At 40.8% G+C, this 27,358-nt stretch overlaps 1 protein-coding gene across 3 annotated transcripts in view; it reads left to right on the forward strand.

Moving 5' to 3' along the window:
• Positions 1 to 27,358, forward strand: part of LOC126470904 (ligand of Numb protein X 2-like) — a 492,663-nt gene that overhangs the window by 440,549 nt on the left and 24,756 nt on the right. For all 3 annotated transcript variants that reach the window (XM_050098936.1, XM_050098935.1, XM_050098934.1), the window contains 5 exons: positions 3,309 to 3,431; positions 10,963 to 11,065; positions 14,995 to 15,209; positions 21,796 to 22,185; positions 26,117 to 26,239. In XM_050098936.1, coding sequence (XP_049954893.1) covers positions 3,309 to 3,431; positions 10,963 to 11,065; positions 14,995 to 15,209; positions 21,796 to 22,185; positions 26,117 to 26,239 — 954 coding nt within the window. The remainder of the gene's footprint in view (positions 1 to 3,308; positions 3,432 to 10,962; positions 11,066 to 14,994; positions 15,210 to 21,795; positions 22,186 to 26,116; positions 26,240 to 27,358) is intronic.

Consider the following 27,358-nt stretch of genomic DNA (forward strand, 5'->3'; position numbering starts at 1 on the left):
CTTTTGTAGTTTCGAGAACATACCTTCACCGAGGAGTCGAGCAGTATATTGCTCCCTCCTACATATATCTCGCAAAGAGATCATGAGGATAAAATCAGAGAGATTAGAGCCCACACAGAGGCATACTGACAAGCTTTCTTTCCACGAACAATACGAGACTGGAATAGAAGGGAGAACCGATAGAGGTACTCAAGGTACCCTCCGCCACACACCGTCAGGTGGCTTGCGGGGTGTAGATGTAGATCTCCTACATCACGGCCAGTGCCTTCAGCTTCTCCGCCGCCGCTGATGACGTTTCGTCCTGTGCTGTGCTGTGGTTGCCCCCATCGGCTGTCGGGGGCCGCAGCGGGAACCCAGATCCCACACTGTCACGGCCGATGCTGCCGTCACAGCCAGCGCCACCTGTTCCGCCGCAACCTCCTTGCCGTGGTTGGACTCGGACCTGGAAATGGACGCTGCACAAACGTCGCCTGCCCTACCATGTGGCCTCAGAAAAGGGGTGGACACTGCACCTGTCTGTGCTCGCGCCGCTTCCCATCCTACACACCAATGGTTGCGTGCGCATGACTCAGCAGCCAATGTCGACCACAGGAGAAATGGCCGTGAGCACAGGAAGTACCAAGGAAGAGGAGTGCTGTGACTACCAGTTTTGTGTGTGTGTGTGTGTGTGTGCCGCTCCATGGTTCTTACGTGAAGTTTGTGCTTGATTCGGCCACTAGAGGCCACCCGGCCTGCTAATAGAACAGCAGTTGCGTGCGCAGCCTGCCGATTGTGCCCCGCGTTGGAATGAGTGAATACGAGGGTCACTCCAAAAGAAATGCACACTATTTTTGTAAAAATACAGTTTTCATTCTGAATGTGTGAAAGTTTTACAGTGTTGTTTTCAAACTTAGTTCAACCTGTTCCCGTGAGTGGCGCCGTCACAGCATGTCTTCAAGATGGCTGCTACACTTGACGTTCGTCAGAAGCAACGTGCTGTCATAGAATTCCTGTGCTGTGGAAACGAGACGGTGGGAAACATCCACAAGATGTTGAAAAAGGTGTATGGAGATGCTGCTGTCGATCGCAGTACAGTTAGTCGGTGGGCAAGGAGGTTACGTGATGAAAGCGGGCACGGCAATATCGAGGATTGTCCTCGCAGTGGCAGGCCTCGTACTGCACACACTCTAGACAATGTGCAGAGAGTTAACGAATTGGTGACTGCTGACAGACGCATGACAGGGAACGAATTGTCACGCTACGTTGGGATAGGGGAAGGAAGTGTTTGCAGAATGCCAGGTGGGTTCCCAGGATGTTGACAGTGGCTCACAAAGAAACAAAAAAAACGGTATGCAGCGAACTTTTGGAACAGTATGAGAATGGTGGAGATGAATTTCTTGGAAGAATTGTGACAGGTGATGAAACATGGCTCCCTCATTTTTCACCAGAGACAAAGTGGCAATCAATGGAGTGGCATCATGCAAATTCACCCAAGAAAAAAAAAAATTCAAAACCACACCTTTTGCTGGCAAAGTTATGGCTATGATGTTTTTCGATTCCGAAAGACTCTTGCTTATGGACATCATGCCAAGTGGAACCACCATAAATTCTGATGCATATGTGACGGCACTGAAGAAACTTCAAGCTCAGCTGAGTCGTGTTCAACCACACCGGCAAAAGCAGGATGTTTTGCTGTTGCACGACAATGAACGACCATATGCCAGTCAAAACACCGTGGAAGCAATCACAAAACTCGGATGGACAACAATGAAACACCCGCCTTAGTCCTGACCTGGCTCCATGTGACTATCATCTCTTTGGGAAACTGAAAAACTCTCTTCGTGGAACAAGGTTTAAAGATGATGACTCTTGTGCACGCTGCCAAACAGTGGCTCCAACAGGTTGGTCCAGAATTTTACCGTGCGGGTATACAGGTGCTGGTTCCAAGATGGAGTAAGGCAGTGATGGAAATTATGTGCAGAAATGAAAATATTGTTCCTAAAGGATGTATCTACACACTGTAAAACTTTCAAACATGTAGAATAAAAGATGGATTTTTAAAAAAATAGTGTGCATTTCTTTTGGAGTTACTCTCATATAAAGGCCAGAGCCCAAGGTTCTGCCAGCCAATTCTGTATTACTAATTGAACTGTACCCTGTCTTCCATGTGTTTGTACTGTTCTAGCAATAAATTACCGTGTCCTTGGGTTAGAATATGAAGTACACTCAAACCATGAACTTACAGTATTTGTCCAGTAACACATTGTCACACACACACAATGTCTGTAATAGGCAACTAATACCGTTGAATACATACTGTCACAACACTAAGAACTGCCGAAAATATGTCAGTAGCGGCTTGTGGTGGTGGCGCTGTGGAGCTTCTGGGAGGAGTTGGCTCCAGGCTGGCCTCAAACACTCTTAATAATTTATCTGGTGGTGCCATCATTATAATATCAAACACTTATAATAGATGACACCACAAAAGCAATTTAATTCGTTTACTCATGTGTATGGGGAAACACCATGTATCACTAGTAGTTTAAAGCTTTTGTGATTTTTCAGCAATTGTTTAAGACTTTTCTATTTTGTAAAAGTTTCCTGTTACTTTATATGTGTTAGTATTGTGTGTGAAACAACATGTAAAAGTTCACAAATATGACAAAATATGTTTGTGTGTTAATTAAAAGTTTGTTTAATTTATGATAGTTGTCAGAAATACTTTACAAAGAAAATGCTCTTTTTATTTGAATATTGTTAACAGTGTGATTTAGACATATCTGCCTGGTGTTTTCATCCTGTAGTTCCTCGGCTCTGTTGCTTGTCCCACATTGAATGCTCTATGCAATTTCATTGGATATAAAAATGATTTTCGGCAATAGTGATTCGCAGTATCTTGCTAATATATTCATATAAACATTCTTTAATATTTCATGCGCAGTTCACAGTTTATCAAATTACCATTATATAGCTGTCTTACAAAAATTATTCTATAATTATTAATTTGTTGTATCAAACAGTCACAATTGAAAGCCTTAGAATCTGTTATAATTTCTTACATGGGTGGTGTTCGATGCTTCTATTCGTTAGCGTTTTTGTTCTGTTGAATCATTCCCATAATATTTTCAGGGTTATTAACCTTTTCCACTACATACCAACTAAGAATCATGTTTACATAGACAAGTGAGCTTTTCATTCTGCAGTGCTCATTTCAGCTTTCTGCTGTTTTCTTTCCTCTCTTCTGCTGTTCATTTTGTTCCTTACTATATTGGTTTTGTGTGATCGTAGATACTTTTCGAATATTTATTATTATTATTATTGTGTTCCAGCACTGCATTGTGGTGCAAGAAGTATTTGAAGATGGTTTAATATCCCAGGATGGTCGTCTGCGCCCTGGTGATCAACTCATCGAAATTAATGGGACAGACATGACAAATGCCACACATCACCAGGTAGGGATATGTACACACAATTTTTCTTTCTTTTGTAATGTCGTTTTGTTAACATTGCACTTGGTAATTTCCTATAATTTAAAGTACACACACACTCACTCACTCACTCACTCACTCACTCACTCACTCACTCTGAAGGTGAAGGAATTAACATTTATTTCTTTGACATCACGATAAGTTAATAAACTCTGATTTTTTCTGCCAATACTAAATGTAGTTTGAAATTGTCCAGTATATAACTATAATTTCTATTTGATATTTGTTTGTCTCCACTATATTTCTTTGACCCAGTTTATGTTCAGTGACAATGCTGCCACTCAGCATGGTCTGTGCGGGTACTTGACGTGGCTCGGTAACAACTGGGAAACAGAACCCCATGAGTGGAAGCTGCTCAACTTGCGAATTGAACTACAGGAAGCGAAGCGTACTGACCCACTTAAATACACGCGTGGCAATTTACTCAGCACGTGGCTGGTGTGGGTGGCTAACGACCGAGCACACAACTACTCTACACATGAAGTGCAAGGAGCACTGGTGTGCACCACTTACTGCTCCTCACAAGTAAACACTTCTGTCAGTGGGTCTGTTCATATGACATGATGCGTGCAACCTCCATGGCAGATTTCTGAAATACTGCGCTGTTCTACCCATGCCAGCTTATCTGTCTCCATTGTGATGCCTGCTGGCGGGGATACTTAATCCTTCCCACCTGAAAAGGCCACTTAAAGCCAGAAATGACCAGGCTTTGGCCGTGATGTCCAGTGCAGAAATGGCAGTGGACTGACCGCTGAAGAAGGCAACACCAACATTGCTGGCTCTGCCAGAAGGGTGGAAGAACATGTAGCCTGCAGCAAAGGCAAGTCCACTGCCGGTAGTGGGGATGAAACCACCTCTACCAACGAAGCTGCAGAGAAGGCAGAAGGAGAGGGGCAGCTCGAAATCCGTGGGCTCCACCAAGGAAGACAGAATGCCTTCATCTGCAAGCTCGTTCCCCTGACATCACGCCAATACCTTCATCCACAAGCTCACACCAGATTGATCACCAGCTAGTAGTGCAACATCACACCAATCCCTTCACCCGAGTCATACCCCAATGCAAGGACGCGATGCTGTGAGGGGACAACCACTTGATGGCATTACTCATCTGTGGCAAGCATGAAGACCCCCGGGACAATGTGGAGTTAAGCATTTAGAAGAAAAATGTGTGTCAAATTGGATCTGCAATAGAATAGACATGCTCTGGTCAATTCATTTGGACTGGTGAAATGATTTTCTGGAAACAGATGGATCTCCAGTTGTGGCAGTCATGACTTTTCATGCTGTCAGTGGAAAATCTGACATGTTTTGCTGCAAGGCATCATCCAACAGGAACATGAGAGTCACCTGCCAATCGAATTCTGCATTGGGCCCACTAGTAGCTGCAAGAGCACATCAGCACTAGTATGCTGGGTGGTGAACCAGTAACAGATGTCATGAGGATAGTTACTGAGAAAGTGGACCAACGTCTGCAACCAGTGGGTGATCCTAAATGGCAGTTTGGAACGAGGGGCAAATAAGGAAACCAATGGTCTGTGGTAAGTGATGAGAGGAATCTCAGCCTGTACAGGAAGATGTGAAACTTTTAAACCTGAAAATAGTAACTAGTGCCTCCTTTTCCACCTGTGAGTAATTGTGGTGTGCAGTAGGATGTGTCTTCAGTGCATAAGTGATGAACTGTGTGATGCTGTCCTGGTTCTGATGGGACATGACGACACCAATGCCATACTGGTATGCGTCACAAGCCGGGTTTAAAGATTTACCTGGTGTAAAGGAAACCAGACAGGGAGTAGTACACAAACACTGCTTGAGAGACAGAAACATCCATTGACAGTCCACAGACAAGACAAACTTGATGCCCTTCTGATGAAGCCAGTTAAGAGACTGGCAGATGTGCACAGCCTGGGAATGAACTGTGCACAATATGAAATCTTGAAAGATTGGAGCTCCTTCAAGTTCTTGGCTGCTGGTAGCTTGACAGTCACTTTGATATGGTCAGATGTATGGATGAGACCGTCTTTACTAAGCACATTACCCAAAAAATGCACCTTTAGGGGGAAAAAACTGCACTTCTCCAGCTTGCAACAAAGGCCATTCTCCAGGAGAAGTTGAAAAACTGACTGAAGGTTCCGTAAATGCTTCTCTCGAGTAGGCCCCATGACCCAGGTGCCATCAATGTAATTAATGCAACAGGTAATGTCATGAATCAACTGCTCCAAATATCTCTGGTAAGTTCCCGGTGCAGATATGGTTTCAAGAGGTAAACGATTAAACTGGTAAATCCCACAAGGAGTGATGAGGGCCAGGAAAGTGTGAGAAACTGTGTCCAACAGCAGCTGCAGGTAAGTGTCACAGAAGTCAGTGTGGGAAAACTACTGCCCCCCCCCCCCCCCCCCCCCCCGCCCATATGATTCTGCAACACATTGCACACTGACTGACAGTTTAAAACTGCCGCAAATGTTCATGGTGCCATCATGCTTCTGAATCACTACCAAAAGGGTGGCCCACTGTCTCGACGATATAGAGAAATGACACCTTGATCCTGTCAACTCTGCAATTTGGGTGGGAGCGACAAAATTTCAGGATTGCCGACAGCTGAAGAGAAATATGGGCCAAGTTATTTTCTGCCCAGCACAAGGCGTTTTCAAACAGCGGGCTGTAGGACTGCTGTAAGGAGTCCAAATCATGAAAAGGTTTGGATTGAGACATTAAATGCACTTTGTCAATGATCCAAAAACTAAAAACAGAAAAGGTGTCAACACCTAAGGTATTTTGCACTAATGACGAATTGACCTCTAACAGTGTAAGTTGGCGTTCCACATTCTCGTAATTTGTAGAGATGGAGAATTGCCCTCCCGAAGTAATGCAGTGTTTACTTGCAACACTGGGCACCCCATGATGATTTATGTATCCTAACTGAGGCTGATTGACACTCCCGTGTCGACTTTAAATTTGACTGGCCACCCATCCAGAATCAACACCAGCAAAATACACTGGCACGACATGCATGGGGCATCAGAGACAGCGCCAGAGTCCAGGGAAAACATTGGGGCATGCAACGACCGACTTGCAGCTCTCTGATTGTCATAAACAATTGCCAAATGTCCTATTTGACGGAATACCCCACACATTGGTCTGCACATGTGGGCAGTCTGTCGAACATGCAACAAACGACAATCTTGAAAGGACCACTGGCTCAGTTAAACTGCAACTGTGCCACATCCATGTGGGTCTGAAGGTCAAAATACTGCATAAAAGGCTGAAAAGTTACTCAAAGAGAAGCTTCCCAGGCTCAGTGGAGGGCTTCAAATTTTGGACAACTTCCTATAAACCCTCACTACTGGATGATGACAACACCAAGGCAGTCTTTTGAGCCCTATTGACGATATGCCTTACCCAAGAGTGCAGCAAGAATCGGCGTAGATAATTCACCCACCTTTCTGTAGCCACATCAGAACCAGCAAATGACGTCAGAGGCAGAGAAGAAAAGTGCCCCACGAGTGGGTGGCTGCAGCTCCTTCTGCTGTTCCTTCTGTAGGCACAAATGTTCCTGTGAGTGTTGCAGAAATGCTGTGTCAGTTGTAGGCCAAAGTGAATACTATGAAAATGTGGAAAGGAAAAAGAACAGGGATATCACACCTGTAAGAACGCCCTTTGTCACCACTTTACAAAATGCTGAAGTTATGACACCGTTGCTACTCAACATTTTCTTCACAGGTACTTTGCAGTCTGATGGTGACTCCGTAACAACTGGGGAACAGAACCCCATGAGTGGAACGAATTCGCCATGCAAATTGAACCACGGGAAACTGAGTGTCCGAACCCACATAGATATGCACGTTACAATTTACATGGTTGGTGTGGGCGGCTAATGACAGTACACGCCAACTCTCGGCATGAAGCGCAAGGCTAGGTTCGTGGCAGTTTAACTCTGCAGGAACACTGGCGTACGCTGCTTACTGCTGCTCGCAAGTAAATGCTTCTGTCAGCGGGTCCATAGGATGCGATGCATGTGATCTCCGTGGCAGGTTTCTGAACTATGTTGTTCTACCAACACCAGCTCAGCTGCCTGGCAGGGATTCTAAAGTTAACAAAAAGTCTAGAAATGCATAACCCACAACAATACACAAAAAATAATTGCTGAACCACCCACTACACCAAAGACAAAAACAACTTATTTAAGGTAGATCATAAACCAGCAAGAAGTACGCCAACATTTTTATCTGGCGACAGTAAGCCTTAGTCTTGTCAGAGATGAGAATGATGTAGATGTCTGTATGAGAAAGACAAAAAATTCCCCAGTTCATCCTCCATCTGCTGCAGGACCCCTCCTCCACCCCCCCCTACCCTTACTCCTCCCCCCTCCCCCACCTGTGTGGAAAATTAAATTTGTCTTCGAACGTTTTTGACAGAACAGTAGTTGTACATTAGTGGAATGTGCTTTCAGGAGGACTTGATCTCTTCGTACAGGTAAGATTTAAAAGAATGTATACTGGAGATAAATTTCAATGTGGCTGGTGCTCCTATGCCACAGGTTTACACCTTCCAAGGAGGTGAAATTGTTGCTGAAAGGATGTGATGTAGGTCAATGGTGTTTGTTAGCGAACTGCATCAGTCCTTGCCTATGGCTTTAAGCACTCTGCTACCATAGTTTGTCATTACAATACATACTGTGACATACTCTGAATATCTGATACCAAGTGACCCTGTTAATAGACAGTCTTGAGTCATGCCCACTAAGGGAGGTGGTGCCAACCTCTGATAAGGTCATGGCCAGTTATTTCCCCCATTCTCCTCTGTCTAAGGTTTTACTTTATCTCCAATGACCCAGCTGACAGTGAGGCATAGACTTTTCATTTCAGATCCATGTGGCAGGTAGAGAATTTCTAAAATAGGCACCAAAAAAGTGGTGCTCAATGGGGGCAAACTGGACACTGTCCAAAGTATCAGAATTTGAACACCGAGGCAGTGTACAAGACTGGATGGCTTACATCACAAATGTGCACTGTTGATGTATACATTCTTAAAATCTCCAATGAACTTGAGAGGCAGTCCTTCCTCGGTAGAATGAGGAAAGCTTCCATGTGATTATAATCAGAATTGGTAGGCAGCACAATGAAACTTTTTAGGGGTACCTACTGCTGAGAACCTCACAACTAGTCAGGCTGCCGGCCTCGGTGGCCGTGCGGTTCTAGGCGCTGCAGTCCGGAACCGCGAGACTGCTACGGTCGCAGGTTCTAATCCTGCCTTGGGCATGGTTGTGTGTGATGTCCTTAGGTTAGTTAGGTTTAACTAGTTCTAAGTTCTAGGGGACTGATGATGTAAGATGTTAAGTCCCGTAGTGCTCAGAGCCATTTTTGAACTAGTCAGGCTGTTAGGCAATGAGCATGGTAGGACGAGACAAGATCAGAGCAAAATCCCCAGCTTTCTTGTAAACCATTCTAAAAGATCAAGCATTATGTGGAGAAATTTGAGGATGTTTTCAGTGAAAGATAATGGGCTTTCTGTAACTGTTGTTTTGAATTGTGGAAATTTCCTTGTGATGTTAAACAGACAGTGGTGTTCTGTGCTGCCAGCCAGAGAGCTCACAGGTCGGGGACCACTGACGTTTCATTTCAGTCAATGAGATCTGCAATAACCTCTTGTCAGTATAAATAACTGATTGTGAATTTTGTGCTGTTCACGATCAGCACACGATAATTATAACATTCACTGTATCATGTTGTTAGTTTTGAGAACAGAAGATAGGAAATCTTTGTAGAAATTTGTGACCGTGATGCAATTACATGTAATTTTTTTTCTATCGAGGTTGCACCTTTTTTTCTTTTGTAGATGTTGTTAGTCATCAATAAGCCTTAGAATGTCAAAGACATTCTCTTCAATCTTTATAATATGATATAGATGGCAGAATATTACTTTATGCTTAGCTTGAAACACCATCTTGTCAGCTACAATAGCTATGGTAGATGATGTATCGTGCTACTAGTACATGTGAGTGTGAATGTGCTGAGTGTAGTGTAGCCTCATGTGTGTACTTGAATCAACTGCCGGTTGTATCAGCGCAGACCGGCCACGGCCGCCTGTAGGAAGCTTGCACACACAGTCTCCACTGTTCTGTCTGCCAGTGACACACGCAGAGCAGTGCTGACTCATCCTCACTATGTTCTTTTAGTATGTACTGCTGACATCAGTTGTTCTATGTATCATTTATATTGCATCTTCTGTATGATTCTTTTGTCTTGTTACGTGTGGACTCCCGAGAGGCTTATTTCCGTTATTGTTCAGAGGTTTATGAATAAAGCCATATCTGTGTTACTCGGATCGGTTTTGTGTATAACTTGGTTATTACATGATTGGCGATGAGTTTGGAATCATTTCCTTACGTGCAGTCTTTAAGTGTGGTTTCATCAGGTTTAGTCATTATAGACGCTGTGCTACTGTCCCTGATTGAACAGCTTACTTTGGCAGTGACCACTTTGTCAGCTTCCATCAACAGAGGGGTACTGTTCCACTGGTCTGTCCACCAACTTTTCCTCCATATGATGATCCATCCGAGGATCAGAAAGCTTACAAAAAAAGACTCAAACAGCATTTTTCAGCTTGGGATGAGACAACTCAAATTTCTGCTAAGCCTTATTCCTCTCGTGGATTCCACCTAAGGTGTATCAATCACTGTGTCAGCCTGCCCCTTTATAAGAACTGGCAGATCTTACTTTTGGTCCCACATGTAGCTTATTGTCCAACTACCATCACAAACAAACACACATCATAGCAGTGTGAGTTGAATTCTACTAATGCCGCAAGAAATCAAACTAGACATGCAAGGCCTGGGCAGCCAAACTTCACGGCCTTTGCCATAAGTGTCAAATCGTTACTGATGCCCATAATGACTCTTATGCAGACTGTATAGCACGCGACACAGTTATCTGTTTAGCTCCAGACAAGGAAGTGTGCCACAAGGCTTTACTCTGTGAAAAAACCTCGTCGGCAAAAGTTTTGCAAATAGCATGATCTTTTGAAGTTTCTCAGCAGTGGGTGACCAAATTGAAGTGTGGGGCAATGTGTCATTAGTGTCACAATATGTGCTCTGTAGGACTAGCACTTGTGTGAAAGAAAAAATGTTTTGCTATGTTTTGATAATGGTTATTGTACATTTTATTTAATGCTTCAAAATATGATAAATTCAGACAAACATTGGGTCAAGAAATACAGTGTTATAAGAAAGGTACAGGTATGTATACTAACAGAGGAGTATAATTATGAAACCTGTTTTGCTGATTCACTCTCTGTCTGTCTCAGTCTATGAATTCGTTAGACTCTGCTGCCCATATGGCTTTGCTATGAACATATTCCTGTTAAGAGAGAGAAATCATCAAGAGATGGGATCCTGTTACAAGCATCAACAATCTATCAATATTTATGGTGCCCATAAATCACAAACATTCTGGTTTTGTGTGCTGTACTAAGTGTAACAAAAATTTCTAAACATTTTCAGGCATGCCAGGCTCTAAGGAAATTATGTCCTGTCCTACGCCTCGGCGTCTACCGTGAAAGAATTGAAAGTTATGCCGCCCGCTCTTCATCTCATTATGTAGAAGGTTTGTGTTAGTAATTGTTAACTGATTAAAAGATAACTATTTGCTAAGAATCAGTAACAATTCCACAAGTATATGTGTTTGTTCATATATTGCTTTTAGATTAATGTGTCTCCAGTGTTCTGTAGTTCCCAGGATTTTCTGTTGGTATGATTGTGCATCCTTGTAGTGGTGGGAAGTGACCAACATCACAAATACATACTCACAAATTGCTTGTCTTCATTGTCCCTGTCGCCAGTAATAATCCTCACCAAGCCACAGAGTACTGATATTACAGCATAGAAACAATACCAGTACACACATCATCTTCATGTTGGCATTCAAACAATTTTTATACTCGGTGTCTGCAGTGGTGAAGACAGTAATTTTATAATTGGCTTGGACTTCATTTAATCAGATGACAGCTGATGCCTTTACTGAATTACACACTGAAAGATGTGAAGGTTGTTAAATCCACAAAGAGACAACTATTTACAATAAAACTGGTTATATGCACAGTACCAGTTTCTGAATTGAAAAGATTAGTGTGTCATTACAGGAACACTATTTGGATATTACTTTGTGTTCTGAAATTGCCAGTACCCAGCTAGCTCTCTCTCTCTCTCTCTCTCTCTCTCTCTCTCTCTCTCTGTGTGTGTGTGTGTGTGTGTGTGTGTGTGTGTGTGTGTGTGTGTGTGTGTGAAAAATACGCAGAGTACATACTGGTCCAACAGTTTCTAACACACAATTCAACAGAACCTGATGTTTTAATTTCACAGAATAGGCATATGATTAATGAAACTGGACAATTCAAACTTCTAAGTGTTCAGATAGGTAGTAAACTCTCATTGAAAGCCACGTTCAGGATCTCGTTCAAAGACTTAATGCTGACATGTTTAGTGTTCTAACGGTATCTGAAGTAAGTGATAGGTCTACACAAAAAGTAGTCTACTTTGCTTATTTTCATTCATTTATGATGTATGGTATTATATTTTGGGGTAACTCTTCCCATTCTCAAAGGATATTTTTGGCTCAGAAGTGGATGGTCCAGGAAATAAGTGGTGTAAGTTTGTGAACCTCTTACCAGCCCCTGTTCATTAGTCTGGGGATTCTGACATTGGCCTCTCAGTATATATATTCTTTAATGTCATTTCTTGTTAACAATATCAGCTTATTCCCAAGAATTAGCAGCTTTCACTCAGGTAATTGTAGGCAGAAATCTAATCTGCATTTGGATTGCATTTCCTTGACACTTGTGCAAAAAAGTATGCAGTATAATGCTGCATCCATTTTCAATAAGCTACCACAAGAACTCAAAGATCTTAGCTGTAATCCATGAGCTTTCAAATTGAAACTGAAGAGTTTCATCACAGATCAGTCCTTCTATTCTGTTGACGAGTTCCTTGAAAAATTAAGCTGATTTCTGTGTTATATTACTGATTGCATTTACATAAATTTCTGGATTGTCTTTTTTTGGGTTCATAAACATTTTATTTTATCTGTATTACTTTTACATTGTAATTTCATGTACTGATATGTTCCTTGACCTTGGAGATTTGCTCCTCAATTTGGTCCTACAGAATTAGAAGAGTTAAAACAAAAAAGTCATGTCGGACTAATTGTGTGTGGCGTAGTGCAGCTGCTTGACATGGCATGCACTTGACAAGTTGGCAGAAGTCCCCTGCAGAAATATTGAGCCGTGGTGCTTGTGTGGTGCTTGGTGCTTGGTGGTTGCGAAAGTGTTGCCTTTGCAGAATTTTGTTCACAAACCGACCTCTCTATTATGTCCCATAAATTTTCAATGGAGAGCTGGGTGGCCAGAATTGTCATTTGAATTGTCCAGAATGTTCTTCAAACCAATCACAAACAATTGTAACCTGGTGACATGGCACATTATCATCCATAAAAATTCTGTCATTGTTTGGCAACATGAAGTTCATGAATGGCTGCTAATAGTCTCAGAGTAGCCAAAAATAACCATTTTCAGTCAATGATTGGTTCAGTTGGACCAGATGACCCACTCCATTCCATGTAAACACAGCCCAGACCATTATGGAGCCACCACCAGATTGCACAGTGCCTTGTAAACAACTTGTATCCATTGATTTGTGGTGTCTGCACCACACTCAAACCCCATCATGAGCTCTTGCATACTGAAATGAGGATTCATCTGACCAGGCCACAACTTTCCAGTAACCTAGGGTCCAACCAATATTGTCACGAGCCAAGGAGAGGTGCTGTGGGCGATGTGCTGTTAGCAAAGGCACCTGCATTGGTCATCCACTGCCATAGCCCCGTAACACCGAATTTCACCACACTGTCCTAACACACACATTCATTGTGCATCCCACTGTGATTTCTGTGGGTATTTCATGCAGTGTTGCTTGTCTGTTAGCACATTCAACTCTACGCAATTGCCACTGCTCTCGGTCATTAAGTGAAGTCAGTGACTACTGCGTTGTCCATGGTGAGAGTTAATGCCTGAAATTTGCTATTCTCGGCTCACTCTTGGCACTGTAGATCTCGGAATATTGAATTGCCTAATGATTTCCAAAATGGGATATCCCACGCTTTTAGCTCCAACTACTATTCCACACTTAAAGTCTTTTAATTCCCACCGTGCAGCCGTAATCACGTCAGAAACTTCGTCACATGAGAGCAAATGACAGCTCCACCAGTGCGCTATCCTTTTTTACCATGTGTACATGATACTACTGCCATATGTATATGTGCATGTCACTATCACATGACTTTAGTCACCTGATTGTATAAACAGATGTCTTGTCCATAAATGAAAAAATGTTTTGTTTGAAGGAATTGGAGAGAGTTATGCATGTGTTCATTCTGACTTGGATATCAAGCTTTTTATTGCTCCGCTAAGTTTCGTTTGTTTGAGACTTGGAAGATTCATATACAGCAACAAAAAAGTTTGGTACTGAACAAAATAATGAGTCTGGCAAAGACACACTGTGAATATACAAAAACTGTAATATTCATCCTGTCAGTACATAACTGTAGACCTGTTACACACTTCTAGAAGTGAGCAGATAACCATCACTTGTCTTGGATGTAATAAGGTATTTGTGCCACCTATAAATTTAGTCATTGGGGCATGACACATCTCGCAGCTGACTATCTGATTTATATCAAAAATATAATACTGTTTTTACTGCTGAGAAAGTGGTTTCAAAACACATAGATAAAGGTATTATTCATGATGTAAACAGAAGTACTTAATTCCTATTACACATTCTTTTGTTATTTTCTAAATGTTTCATTATTCAATATTAATAATAATAATAATAATAATGCAGTTATTATTATTGCAAATATGATTTTAACATAAATTCCAAGAAAGTTATTTAAAAATGACAGTCTCCCAAATATTTTTGAACTAATGTCATTAAGAGTTCAGATGTGATATACATGTACTTCACTTTTATGCAAGAATACATGTGTTCTAAATGTGATTTAAGTTTTAAATATACATGTAAAAACAAGTATGTGAAGCTTTGTTGGATTGAGTTGTATGTATCATTGACCAGTTTTATTACAGGTTCATAGCTAATCTATACCAACAAGCTATAGTGAAAAACTTCCTTTTTACTCTTTTCTTTCACTGTTTGTTTTTCACACTGGCCTTGTACATGCAAGCAAATTTCAGACATAACATTGCATAGGACTGTGATACACACATCCTTTTTTCATGATAATTTACAAAATTTCCCTTTTGCTGTACATGTTAATCAAGCTTCAACACTGTTTCCCCCACAGAGTTCAGAATTGTATGTTTCCAAATAAAAATATTAATTTTTGTTGACATAAATACCATTTCTTATTTGTGTCTTACAGCTTTCATTGAACAACTTTTTCTAATGAGATTTACCTGTTCAGAATATGAGACTGTGGGATGTAACCATAAAGTTTATTTTTTGTTTTATTTACTGTTGTAGAGGTTCACACTGTAACACTTGAACATCAGCCAAATCAGCAGCTTGGTGTTCGCCTGAGTGGTTGGTGGATGGAACCAGGTATTTTTATAATGGAAATCATGCAGGGCAGTCCTGCTGCGCAAAGTGGACACCTAGAACCTTATGATCGCATTCTGTCTGTCAATGGCAAAGACTTGGCAAGCTGTTGGCTTGATCAGGCTTCGAAGCTAATTCAGGTGATGATTAATCTGTTATTGTATATATTACAACTTAATTTTGTAGTTATATGTTCAGGATCACAGTGCTGCATTGAATGAATATTTTGATTAATTTGTATCAGTATAAACAGTTTACTCACACATGCAGAAAGTGATACATAAGAGCCACCAGTTACTTGTCATGGGTTTGTTTGGTGAACAGACCTTCATGTTGAAACTGGTAGGGTTTATTCAGGTCTCAGAATTGATATTTCAAAATTAGCCACTAAAATAACAATCATGTTATCACTATTTTTGGTGATTTATGGCTGATCTTACCTTTTGTAATTGATTGTTCATTGATAACTGTTATAACAAATATAGTGTGTGTCGGGGGGGGGGGGGGGGGGGTTAGCTCTGAGAAGGAATGTGCATCCAAAAGACAAAATAATGATCATCCTTCATCTTTGCCTGTCTTCTGCTCAACACCTATTCTGTTTGCTTGAGTAGTGGTTGATTCTCAAATTCACATTGTTAGAGCATGCACAGAGGCATTATGATGTAGCTCCTATCTGATATTACTTTTGTAAAAGGGGATGCAAGAGGGACATGATAGAATGGCATGAAAAGGTCGCAGTACTTTAGAATGCTAAGAGTTTTTCAGTGATGAAAGTAGCGGAATATGCAGGTTTATCTCCACATGTTTGTCAAAATATGCTTGTAGTGATGAATTTTTTGTGATCTGGAAATTTCACAGATAATAATTCCAAGCACATGGTTGTTACAAAATATGAATCCTGTGTGTATCCTGGATATCTACAATTATGCACAAGACACTCTGTGGAACTTTTAGTTCTGGCTGGAGGAGGCTCCGTGATGTAGTTGGATATTTAAATTGATCTCTTGATTGAAGTTGCAGCTGATTTCAATCAACATGCCCACAATGCAACCAAAGCTCCACATTTGGGCCTGACTGCCATGTTATGCTCTGCCAGTAGCATTATTTGGGTGTGGTTTGGAGGGGCATGGGGTCAGCACACACAGCACTCATGTTGTTGTTGGCTTTCTTGACCTTGTAGCTGCTATTTCTCAATCAAGTAGCTCCTCAGGACGCCTCATTAGGCTGAGTGCACCCCATTCCAGTTCTCCCACCAAGGAAACAACCCTGGCAGTGCTAGGAATCGAACCTGCATCCGCTTGGCAGCCCCACACATTGACCACAACATGCCTACACTGATACGTTAAACCGTAACATGAATTACATTATATATTTGTGAGGATACCCATACTCTCCTCTGTGTCTGTCATGTTGAAAATTGATTTATTCATCAACATAAAACTGATACTACATGCTACTTGAACATTCTGGGTTGTTCAAAAGATTTGACTATAAATGTGAATATCTGGACCCACCAGAAACTGTATGTCAGTTGTCATGGGCATTACTGTTGCGTATAATGAAAGAGGGAGGTAAAAATTAAGGGAAAGTTGCTAAAGAGAGTTGGAATTTAAAGATAATGCATAAACAAACACTGTACCAGCTTCAGTTATGTGGTACAGGAAGAAAAGAATAGTGAAAAATAAAAACAGATGATGGGAAAAAACAGCAAGTTGAAAGAGTAATACAGATTAGATGTAGTAAACCTCTAAATTTTCCAAACAGACAAGATGCTCTTTGGCCTTATTACTCAATCCTCCTGACTCTAACCTGAAAAGATATCCCTCCAACACCACTGAACCATTAACCACAGGCATCTTGCTTTTGTGATGGTGCATCTTCACCCCACCCCCACCCCCTTTACCTCCTCTGAAAAAAATACATCTTCATTTTGTGCAATAAGCTCAGCTACTCAGCTAACCTGTCTGTCCCTCTGTTATTCAGGTATAGGCCATGTCTGTTATATCCCCTCCATCCAATTGTAGCAACAAACACTGTACTCATGTGAGATTTCATTTCAGTCAGCAACAGCCTGCTCAACTACATATTCACATGGCTCACAGCAGTATTGATCCATCCGTGACACTCATACTGCTGTTATTTCTGTCTTTAGCCAGGCTCCAACTACTATGATCACCTAATCCTTTTTGTCAAAATCCTTACACAACTTACTTATGTCCTGTCACCTAGTGGAGACTAGCACTTGGCTTCACAATACTTGCAATTTGGTATATTGTTCCTAATTTGTCCTGTACCCACACCCCTGCCAGGACTAGAATCTTTCAGCAAGATTTTTTCTTTCCAAACTCTCTTATGATCTATGCTTAGTTTCTTCACTAAAAGTCTGCTATGCTCTACTGTGACCTACAGCTGCACCTCCTCCTTCAGGTAACAATTCAAACTTGTTGGATACTGGAAGCTCAAATGTAGCTTTGCGCATTACTTTTTAAGTTTACCCAGTTCCTCCCTTCAACATACACAGTTCAAATTTTGCATTTAAGAGGTTTGACCTTGCATTTTTGTAAGTGTGAATTAATTCAGTCTGTAGTGCAATAGTTGCTCACTGAAAATCCAGGTAAATAGCTCATTAATGTGTCCGTTAGTGACACATCAGCAGGGTAGGAAGTTACATATCTAGGATTGTCTGCTTTTATAATTCATTTTTTCAGTTATTTCTACTAGGATGGCTAGGATGTGTGCATACTGTGTGCTGATGCAGGAGGAACTGACCACAGTTCAGGAACAGCAGAATGTGCTTTTGACTATGGTCAGTCACCTTCAGGCTGCCGCTTTGGGGTGTAGGGGTAGTGGAGAATCTGATGCATCACATGGGGAACCTCAGGTGTTGCTTATTTTGCCCACGGACTCTGATTCTGAGGCATCTCCTAGTGCACCTGATGTGGTGGATCTGCCCTCACAGCAGGGCGAGTGGCATGTGGCAACGTGATTGTGTTACTCGAGGCAGAGGGCCAATGTGGAGACTGGTCACCTGGTCTTGCCTGTTCACCCTGTGAGCGGACAGGTGGCTGCTCCTTCGGCGGGGTCCGAAGAGGCACATGGGGGCGGGCGGGAGGGGGGTTTGCTAGTTATTGGGAGCTCCGATGTTAGGCACATTATGGAGCTCCTTTGGCAGATAGTGTTCAGTCAGGGCTGGAAAGAAAGCCAGGGTGGACTCGGTATGCCTGTCGGGGGGGGGGGGGGGGGGGGTCATCTGAGATTTGGAGGCGGCCTTGCCTGTGGCAATCGAGCATGCATGGTGTAGTCGTCTGCATGTTATGGCTCACGTCAACACCAATGACGGATGCCACATGGGTTCTGAGGCAATCCTCAGTTCATACAGGTGGCTGGTGGAGGTGATGAAGACTACTGGCCTCACACGCAGGGTGCAAGCAGAGCTCACAATTTGCAGCATTGTTCCCAGAGTTAATCGGGGTGCTTAAGTTTGGAGCCATGTGGAGGGTATCAACCAAAGGCTTCGTCAACTCTGTGATGGTCTTGTCTGTAGATTTCTAGACCTGCATTATTGTGTGGGGATTTGTAGGACCCCCCTTGATAGGTCAGGGATGCGTTACACAAAGGAAGCGGCTAATCACGTAGGAAAGTACTCGTGGAGTGCACATGAGGGAATTTAGGCTAGGCTGTAGTTTGAGGTGCTCTGATGAACATTCACCAGTTGATATCCAGCAAGGGAAGTCAAACAGCATTCAGAATAAACCCACTTCGACTGCCAGAGTTTTATTAGTAAACTGTCAAAGTATTTATAGTAAAGTTCCCAAATTTACTGCCCTCCAGGAAAGTTCTCAGCTCAAATTATTCTGAGAACTGGCTGAAACCTGAAGTGGAAAGCTCTGATATATTTAATGAGTCATGGAATGTATATTGGAAAGACAGATTAGAGGCCATAGGAAGGGGAGTGTTCATTGCAACTGACAGAAATGTACTCTCTATTGGGGTCAAAGTTGAGTGTGACAGCGAAGTCATCTGGTCATGTATAATGGGTGTAGGTGCAACCAAATTAATTGCTGGATGTTTTTACTGGCCACCCGATTCTGCTGTGACAGTTCTAGAATCATTCAAAGTCTACGGCCAGTAGCATGTAAGTACCCAAAGCATCCAATAGAGGGGGGTACAGACAGGCAGACAGACAATCAATCTTGTGAAATACTTTTGAACACATTTTCTGACAATTGGCTTGAGCAGCTAGCTCAGCAGCCCACACATAGTGGAAATATCTTAGACCTTGAAGCTACAAGTAGACCGGACCTTATCAAAAATTTCGGTATAGAAATGACAAGTGATCATGATGTCATTATAGCAACTATGATTATAAAAGTTAATAAATCAGTCAAGATGGCTAGGAGAGTGTTTCTGCTAGACAGTGAATTGGTGTTACTTAGTTCCAGAAAGATGGATTTAGAGGAATTATGTACAAAGTTTAAGCAGATTGTAAATTGTAATCTGGAGAGTTTTGTGCCTAGTAAGTGGATAAAGGATGGAAGAGATCCACCATGGTTTAGTAACGAAATTCAGCGTATGCTGAGGAAGTAAAAGCTGTTGCACTCTCAGTTCAAAAGGGAACACACAAATGACAACAAGTGAAGGTTAGAAGAGATTCGTGCATCTGTCAAAAGATCTGTGCGTGAAGCGTATGACAACTACCACTGTCACACCTTAGCAAAAGATATGCCAGAGAACCCAAGAAAATTGTGGTTGTATGTAAAATCACTAACAGGGTCTAAGGCTTTGATTCAGTCTTTTGTTGACCAGTTTGGTGTGGCAGTTGAAGATAGAACAACAAAAGCCAAAGTTTTAAATTTCACATTAAAGAAATTGTTCACTCAGGAGAATCATACAAACGTACCATCATTTGACCATTGAACAGACTCCCATATGGATGACATAGTAATAAGCATCTCTTGCATACAGAAACAACTGAAAGATTTGAAAGCAAATAAATCACCAGGTCCGGATGGAGTCCCAGTTCAATTTTACAAAGAGTACTCCACAGCATTGGTCCCCTACCTAGCCTTCATTTATCATGAATATCTTGCTCAGCAGAGTCTCAAGCAACTGGAAAAAATGCAGGTCACTTCAGTATACAAGAAGGGTAAAAGAATGGACCTGCAAAATTACAGACCAATATTCCTAACTTCTGTTTCCTGGAGGATTCTTGAACATATTCTCAGTTTGAATATAGTAAACTATCTTGAAACTGAAACTTATGTCCATGAATCAGCATGGTTTTAGAAAGCACTGCTCATGCGAAATCAGCTTGCCCTTTTCTCACATGATATGCTGAGAACTATGGATGAAGGGCAACAGCCAGATTCCATATTTGTAGATTTCAGGAAAGCATTTGACACATTGCCCCATTGCAGGCTGTTAATGAAGGTACGAGCATATGGAATAAGTTCACAGATATGTGAATGGCTCGAAGACTACTTAAGTAATAGAACCTAGTATGTTGTCCTTGACGGTGAGTGTTCATCAGAGACAAGGGTATCATCAGGAGTGAGCCTGGGAAGTGTGATAGGACTGCTGTTGTTCTCTATATACATACACAATTTGACAGATAGGGTGGGCAGCAATCTGCGAATGTTTGCTGATGATGCCATGGTTTATGGTAAGGTGTTGAAGTTGAATGACTGTAGAGAGATAAAAGTTGATGTGATGTGATGAATGGCAGCTAGCCCTAAATGTGGAAAAATGTAAGTTAATGTGGATAAGTAGGAAGATCAAACCTGTAATGTTCAGGTACAGTATTACTAGTGTCCTGCTAGACACAGTCAAGTCGTTTAAATATCTAGGCATAAGGCGTAATATTTCAAAGTGATATGAGGTGGATCAAGTATGTGAGAACTGTGGTAGGGAAGGTGAATGATCAAATTCAGTTCATTGGGAGAATTTTAGGAAAGAGTGGTTCACCTATAAAGGAGATCACATATAGGATGCTGGTGCGACCTATTCTTGAATACTGCTCAAGTGTTTGTGATCCATATCAGGTCAGATTGAAGGAAGACATCAAAGCAATTCAGAGGTGAGCTGCTAGATTTGTTACCAGTAGGTTCGAACAAAATGAGTGTGTTAAGAGATGCTACAGTAACACAAATGGGAATCCCTGGTTGGAAGGCGATGTTCTTTTTGAGAAACACTATTGAGAAAATTTAGAGAACCAGCATTTGAAGCTGACTGATGAATATTTCTACTTCCGTGAACATACATAGTATGTAAGGACCACGAAGATAAAATACGAGAAATTAGGCCTCATACAGAGGCATATAGATAGTCGTTTTTCCCTCACTTTATTTGCAAGTGAAGCAGGAGGGAAAATGACAAGAAGTGGTACAGGTCACCCATCGCCAAGCTCTGTACAGAGGCTGGCAGAGTATCTATGTAAATGCAGATTTAGATCTAATTCAGCCTGAAAGACAAACATCTTTGCTTCCTGTTCAGTTATACTCTTGTCTTCTTTGCAGGGCCTACAGTCCCATGGGAGGTGCACATAAGAGTTCCCCACTCAGTTCCCCTCTACAATTAGCCCAATGGAACTCCAGCACACAGTCTTCACATATCACATTCTTTCTGATTAGTTTTACTATGTATTGCACTATGGATACAGTAAATTTTTAGTGAATGGTTAGAGTGAGTGGTCTGCTCATTTTTTACTGTGTTTGTTTTATTTTGCAGAGCAATGAATGTGTAACACTTGTGATTGCACGAAAGAAGCTGAAAAGACCACCACCAGAACAGGAGAAAGCCGATCGGCTCCCACCTTTATACCATGGTCGGACAAAATCAGCACCAGAGACCTTAGGTAGCCCGGATAAAGTGTTGTCACAGTGTTTTGCTGTATCTCGTTCATCTGATGTTGTGCCAGCAACATATGCTGCACGTGAACGACTACACAGCCAGTCTTGTGATGCTCTCCACATGGAGTCAATAGAAACTGTTGCACAGCCACAGACATCGGATAATACACCAAATAATGTCCGGGAAGTGGCAGATGATTCATCCATCCAAAGGAGCTCATATGCTTCTAATTTTTCAATGCAGCAGAAGTGTGTGACTATTCATAAGGTACAGATTTTTTTTCTTTCTTTTCAGTTTGTGACAGAAAAGTCTTATAACCAAACAGCATTTCTTCTCTTAATAGACAAATTATGGTTAATTACAAATATTGGCTAGCATACACTCTATATGCTAAGCAGCATAATGTGTAGTGAAATCCCTAATAGTTTCCACTGAATTGCCAAGAGAACAATTATGTACCAAAATCTGCACTATCCGGGATATTTTCACACAATTTGAATTGCGATCACTGCCGCAGATGGTGCCATTTGTGGCCAAAAATCACATAACTCAATTATGGTCAGTATCAGTGCTAAAATTTTTAACAGTTGCTTTTTGCACCCCTTTGTGAAAGCTCAACTCATGATTTTTAAAAATCTCATTCAACCATATCCAAAATTTTTGTAGTGTGTTGAAATTTCCATACAGAACATATTTTTCCTCTTATTCATAGTGTTTCAACCACTGTGTTTTCTACAAAGGTCAGCCTATACTCAAACAGAGATAGTTGTGTGCAGGTGCATTGTTGTGGTGGAGGAACCAGTCTCTTGTCTGCCACAAATCGGTTTTTTTTTTATGAACACTGCTGGGCAATCTTCTTAAAACTTCTTAATAAAAGATTTGATTGATGGTGAGAGCCGGGTGAACAAACTTAAGTCAGGGTGACAGCAAGGGTAAAAGCTAAGCATGTGTCTTTCCAAAAAAATGTGTTTTGCTGTTTAGAAGAAACCATGTGAAAACTGTAAGGATGAAATTAGCAAACTAAATGAACACATAACTAGTTTACAGTTTATTATTGGCACTTTAAAAATGGGTATTTTGAAATTACAGCTTGAAAAAAGTGAACTGAATGTGCTGAAATTTTTGCATGATAGTGTGACTGTTAAGGAAAAGTGAACAAATGTGACATACAATAGCAGCAAGAAACAAGTGCTAAATCAAAAAACTGTGAAAGTAACATCTTTGTACATGAAAATTTGTTTCAAGTACTTTCTACTGATGCTTGTGGAAGTGCAGGCCCGTGCAGATCTCATGAACGAGGCAAAGACAAAAGAACAGTGTGAATAAAGCAGGAGAAGAAAATGTATTGACACTGACAAATAAGAAACCAAGTGTAAAAATGGACAGTGGAAATCTGCCGATCCAAAGTTGTATTAAAGTGTTTAGTGAAACAACACAAAATGACTTCCAGACTGTAAAATCCAAGAGCAAACTGTTTGTGCTTTCAGACAGTCATGGTTATGGTTGTGCAAATAAACTAAGAGAAGAAAGTAATATATATTTGTGTGGTATAGTGAAACCGGGATCCCCACTTTGTAAAATTAAAAAGATAATTGCATCCACAGAGGTAAAAAAATCTATATGATAAAGACTTTGTTGTACTTTTGGGAGGTTCTAATAACATATACAAAAACCAAATGGCGAGTGCTATGCATGATCTTAAATAGTGTCTGAAAAATCTCACACATACAAATGTCATAATTGTGAATATTCTGCATCAGCATGATCTTATGAGGCACTTCTGTGTTAATAAAGAGATACAAAGTGCCAATAATCAGGTTGCTAAAATCTGCAGGCATTTTAAAAATGTGAAATGCATTGGTGTGAGTGATACAGGATGCACATTCCACACAAAACACAGACTACACCAGAACAGCTTGGGTAAGGAATATATGAAGAACCTGATAACCAAGAAAATAAAAAAAGAAAGAAAAAGCACGAAAATAGCTTCAGAAGCAAACTCGTAGTCGCTAAGTCACCATCAGACACAACAGGAACAACAAAAACACCTCAAAAAAATTAGAAGCAATAGAACCATCAGCATTAACAGCAAAACATGCAAAAAGTTGTGAGGAGACAGCAGAAACAACAGTTGATAGTGAAGTGAATGACAAGGAAACTGTAGCTCCTTGTCATCCAAAATGATTTTTTAGAGGAAGACAAGAAAAACGAGAAGGCTCCAAGGTAAGAAGTCCTCAGTGTTTATCAGTTCTTCGCCAAAATGTCCAGTCAATAAGAAATAAACTGCAACAGCTAGAAGTGGAACTGCGGACCATTGATAGCTCACTTGTTTGCATGAAAGAATATTGGTGTAGGGAATCTGAAATTACACATGTAGCTCTAAGCTCATAGAAAGTAGCATGCCATTGTAGTGGAACCACTATAAGAGGTGGTGGATCATTTATATATAGAGAGGAAGTCACTTGACACACTATTTTCCAGAAAAGCAGTTTTGGTTTTGGTTGAAATTCCTCCTTTTTATGGACAATGTATCAGCAGCACTATAAGCAGAAAACTTTTCAGTGCACCATGTTTCATGACGATGGATTTGAAAGTAGATTAAAAATATAGCATCGTGCAACAGCTGTCTGTTTCCATGGGCTGTGATTAGAATGTTGGAGCTGTGGATCGCAGTGATTCCCTTTTGCACAGGTAGTGAATGCCATGGACCAGACTGAAAAGGATATTATCAATGTTTTTATCCACCATTCATTGAACGTGGCTTGCTCAGTGACTTTCTGTATTAAAAGTAACATTACAATGGTAAAAAGCAGAACAAAATCCATTATCAGTCTGTCTTAACAGTTAATCATATCTCCTCCAAGATAAGGATCATTGGTTGGACACCCACCTCAAACACTAAAAGTGACTCCCCTTACAGCCAGACATTTTCCAAACTTGGAAAAGAGAGCTAAGAAAACACCAGCAAAGGAATGTGAAGTACATGCAAGAAAAGGCAGTCACAAAGACACATCTTATTGGCGGACATAATGTGAAATTTCTGTGTGTGCAGTACCACATCTTAAAATATTGGCCACAGATAACCTGTAATTACATGAAAATGAAATATCATTTGCTTTGTACCATTAATTCCAACTCCATTGCAATTTCATTTTGTAGATTAAAGCCGATAAAGAAAAGTTCATGTGTAAGCGAGATTCCTTCACACCATCCTATATTACAGAAAATTACATGCGGAGGCAGAGGATCTTTCATGTAAAACAGTCATGTACTCGATTTAATGAAGACAAAAAATATCTTTTATGTAAGTGGCACCAAATTAAATCTCATACAAAAGCTGACAAATACTGTAATAGAAACTTTTTGGAAGTTTAAAACAGTGCGCTGGACTGGTACCCGAACCCTGAACCTTTGCTTTTTGTGGCAAAAGCTCCACTGACTAGCTATCCATGCACGACTTGTGATGTGCCCTTACAGCTTTACTTTCACCAATATCTCTTTCCTATCTTCCATAACAGAAGTTCTCTTGCATACCTTGCAGGACTTGTGGAGAAAATGGAGTAAAGCTATGAGGAGGGGTTGTGAGCATTGCCAGCATAGCTGAGTCAGTAGAGCATTTGCATGAAACACAAATGTTCCAGGTTTGGATCCCAGTCTGGCACATAGTTTTAAGCTGTTAAGAAGCTTCAAATCAGTGCACACTCCACTGCAGAGTAAAAATTCACTCTGTAAATACTCTAATTGTCAGGACATGAGAAGTTGTAGGTCACTTTACTCTCTCTTTTGCCAAACAAGAGGAACCAAATGTTCCAAATCTTACTTATCTGTCAGCGTTTTAATGTTGCTATCCATCTCCCACTGTGTGACAGGAACAATTTTTTTGCAATTTTATTTAGAATATTTTTCTTGTGGTTACTGTGTGTGTTATATTTCTCTCTGTTGTGTATGTTAAAAATGTAGAAATAGTCTCTCTTCATAGGTTAGTTCATTGTCCTTAGACACAATCCATGCCATGTGCAGTGCCACTTGTTTGAGTATTATTTCTCAGTTTTCTCCCCCACACATGGACATTGTCAGTGTTTGACTATGGCAAAAGTGAAAAGAAGTGGTTTTAGTACCTCTTAGGTTTTTGGCAGGTTATTATCCTTTGGATTACTTGTTTAATAATTGGTAATGTATTATTCTCTGCTTCTTTCAGGATCCAAAAGAAAATCTTGGAATGCGCATAGGTGGTGGAATTGGAAGTAATGAAGGAGACATACCAATTTACATTGCAAATATTCACCCTCAAGGCTGTGTTGGAAGAACAATGCGGATATTGGTAAGATTGAAACCCTTTACCTTTTCTCTGTGTTAAATTTGTTTATTCTTCTGATATTTTTTAAACATTGTTGTTTATCTCTAAAATTTTACTCCAGAATCACATAAACCATAACTGTGTGTCAGAGAACTTTACTGAAAAAAATAAAGTGAATAAAGAGAAAATGAAGTAAATATTCTATTAAAATACACAAATAGGCAAGCACTGTTAGCAACTTAATAAATATTGAGGATGAATAAGAAGTGTTGGCCACAGCTTTCTACCATGTATGTCCGTTACAGTAGCCGTTTACATTTTTATATGAATTTACCTTAGTTGTCAAGTGGGCTGTGGGCAGGGATAGGAAAAGGTCACATAAATGATGATGGAAAAAATTATGTGAAATTGGCAGTTTTTAGGATATATTGCACAGTCAGCAGTTTTTAGGAAATGTCTCTAAATCTGGTATTTTTCCCTGTTCTGATGTAAAAATTTCATAAACCTCAGGGAGCAGTTTACTAAAACATAGTAACTGATAGTTGTCAAATGTCAAAATTTGATTTTGACCTGTTTTTCCTTGAGGCTGAATTCACGTATAAACTTAAAATGACAGTTCATTTGCCACATATATGGTGATGGCTCTAGATGTGATGTCAAATGAAAATAACTTACTTCTGACCAATTCTATTCCAGTAACAGTTTCAGTTGCTGACGTCACATTTTCCAACGTTTTTGCACTACACTTGGTACTGAAAATTATGTGTTTTGGGAGAGTCTTTAATTTTGTGCTACAATTTCTAATCCTCCATCCAGTCTTTATTTGCTCTGTATATGAAAGGACCTCCATCTGGTCTTCGTTTGATCATATATGAAAAGAGTAGGGCCACTTGTAATAAGCCCCACATCTGTTTTTTCTCAATCCTGTGTATTAGCAGGTTAAAGTAAATGAAAAAATGATAATACATTTAAACTGTTGCAAAGGGCCAGGACACCCTATTTTCATTCCTTCACATCCTCAACACCTTCTCTCCAATATGCTTCACTTGGTCCTCCTCAACCCAGCGTGCCACCTTCCTAGACATTGACCACCTCCTCTCTGCTGGCTCCATCCACACCTCTGTTCGCATTAAACCCACCAAC

Source organism: Schistocerca serialis, chromosome 3 (assembly GCF_023864345.2).
Source record: "Schistocerca serialis cubense isolate TAMUIC-IGC-003099 chromosome 3, iqSchSeri2.2, whole genome shotgun sequence".
In the NCBI taxonomy this organism is placed as follows: domain Eukaryota; kingdom Metazoa; phylum Arthropoda; class Insecta; order Orthoptera; family Acrididae; genus Schistocerca; species Schistocerca serialis.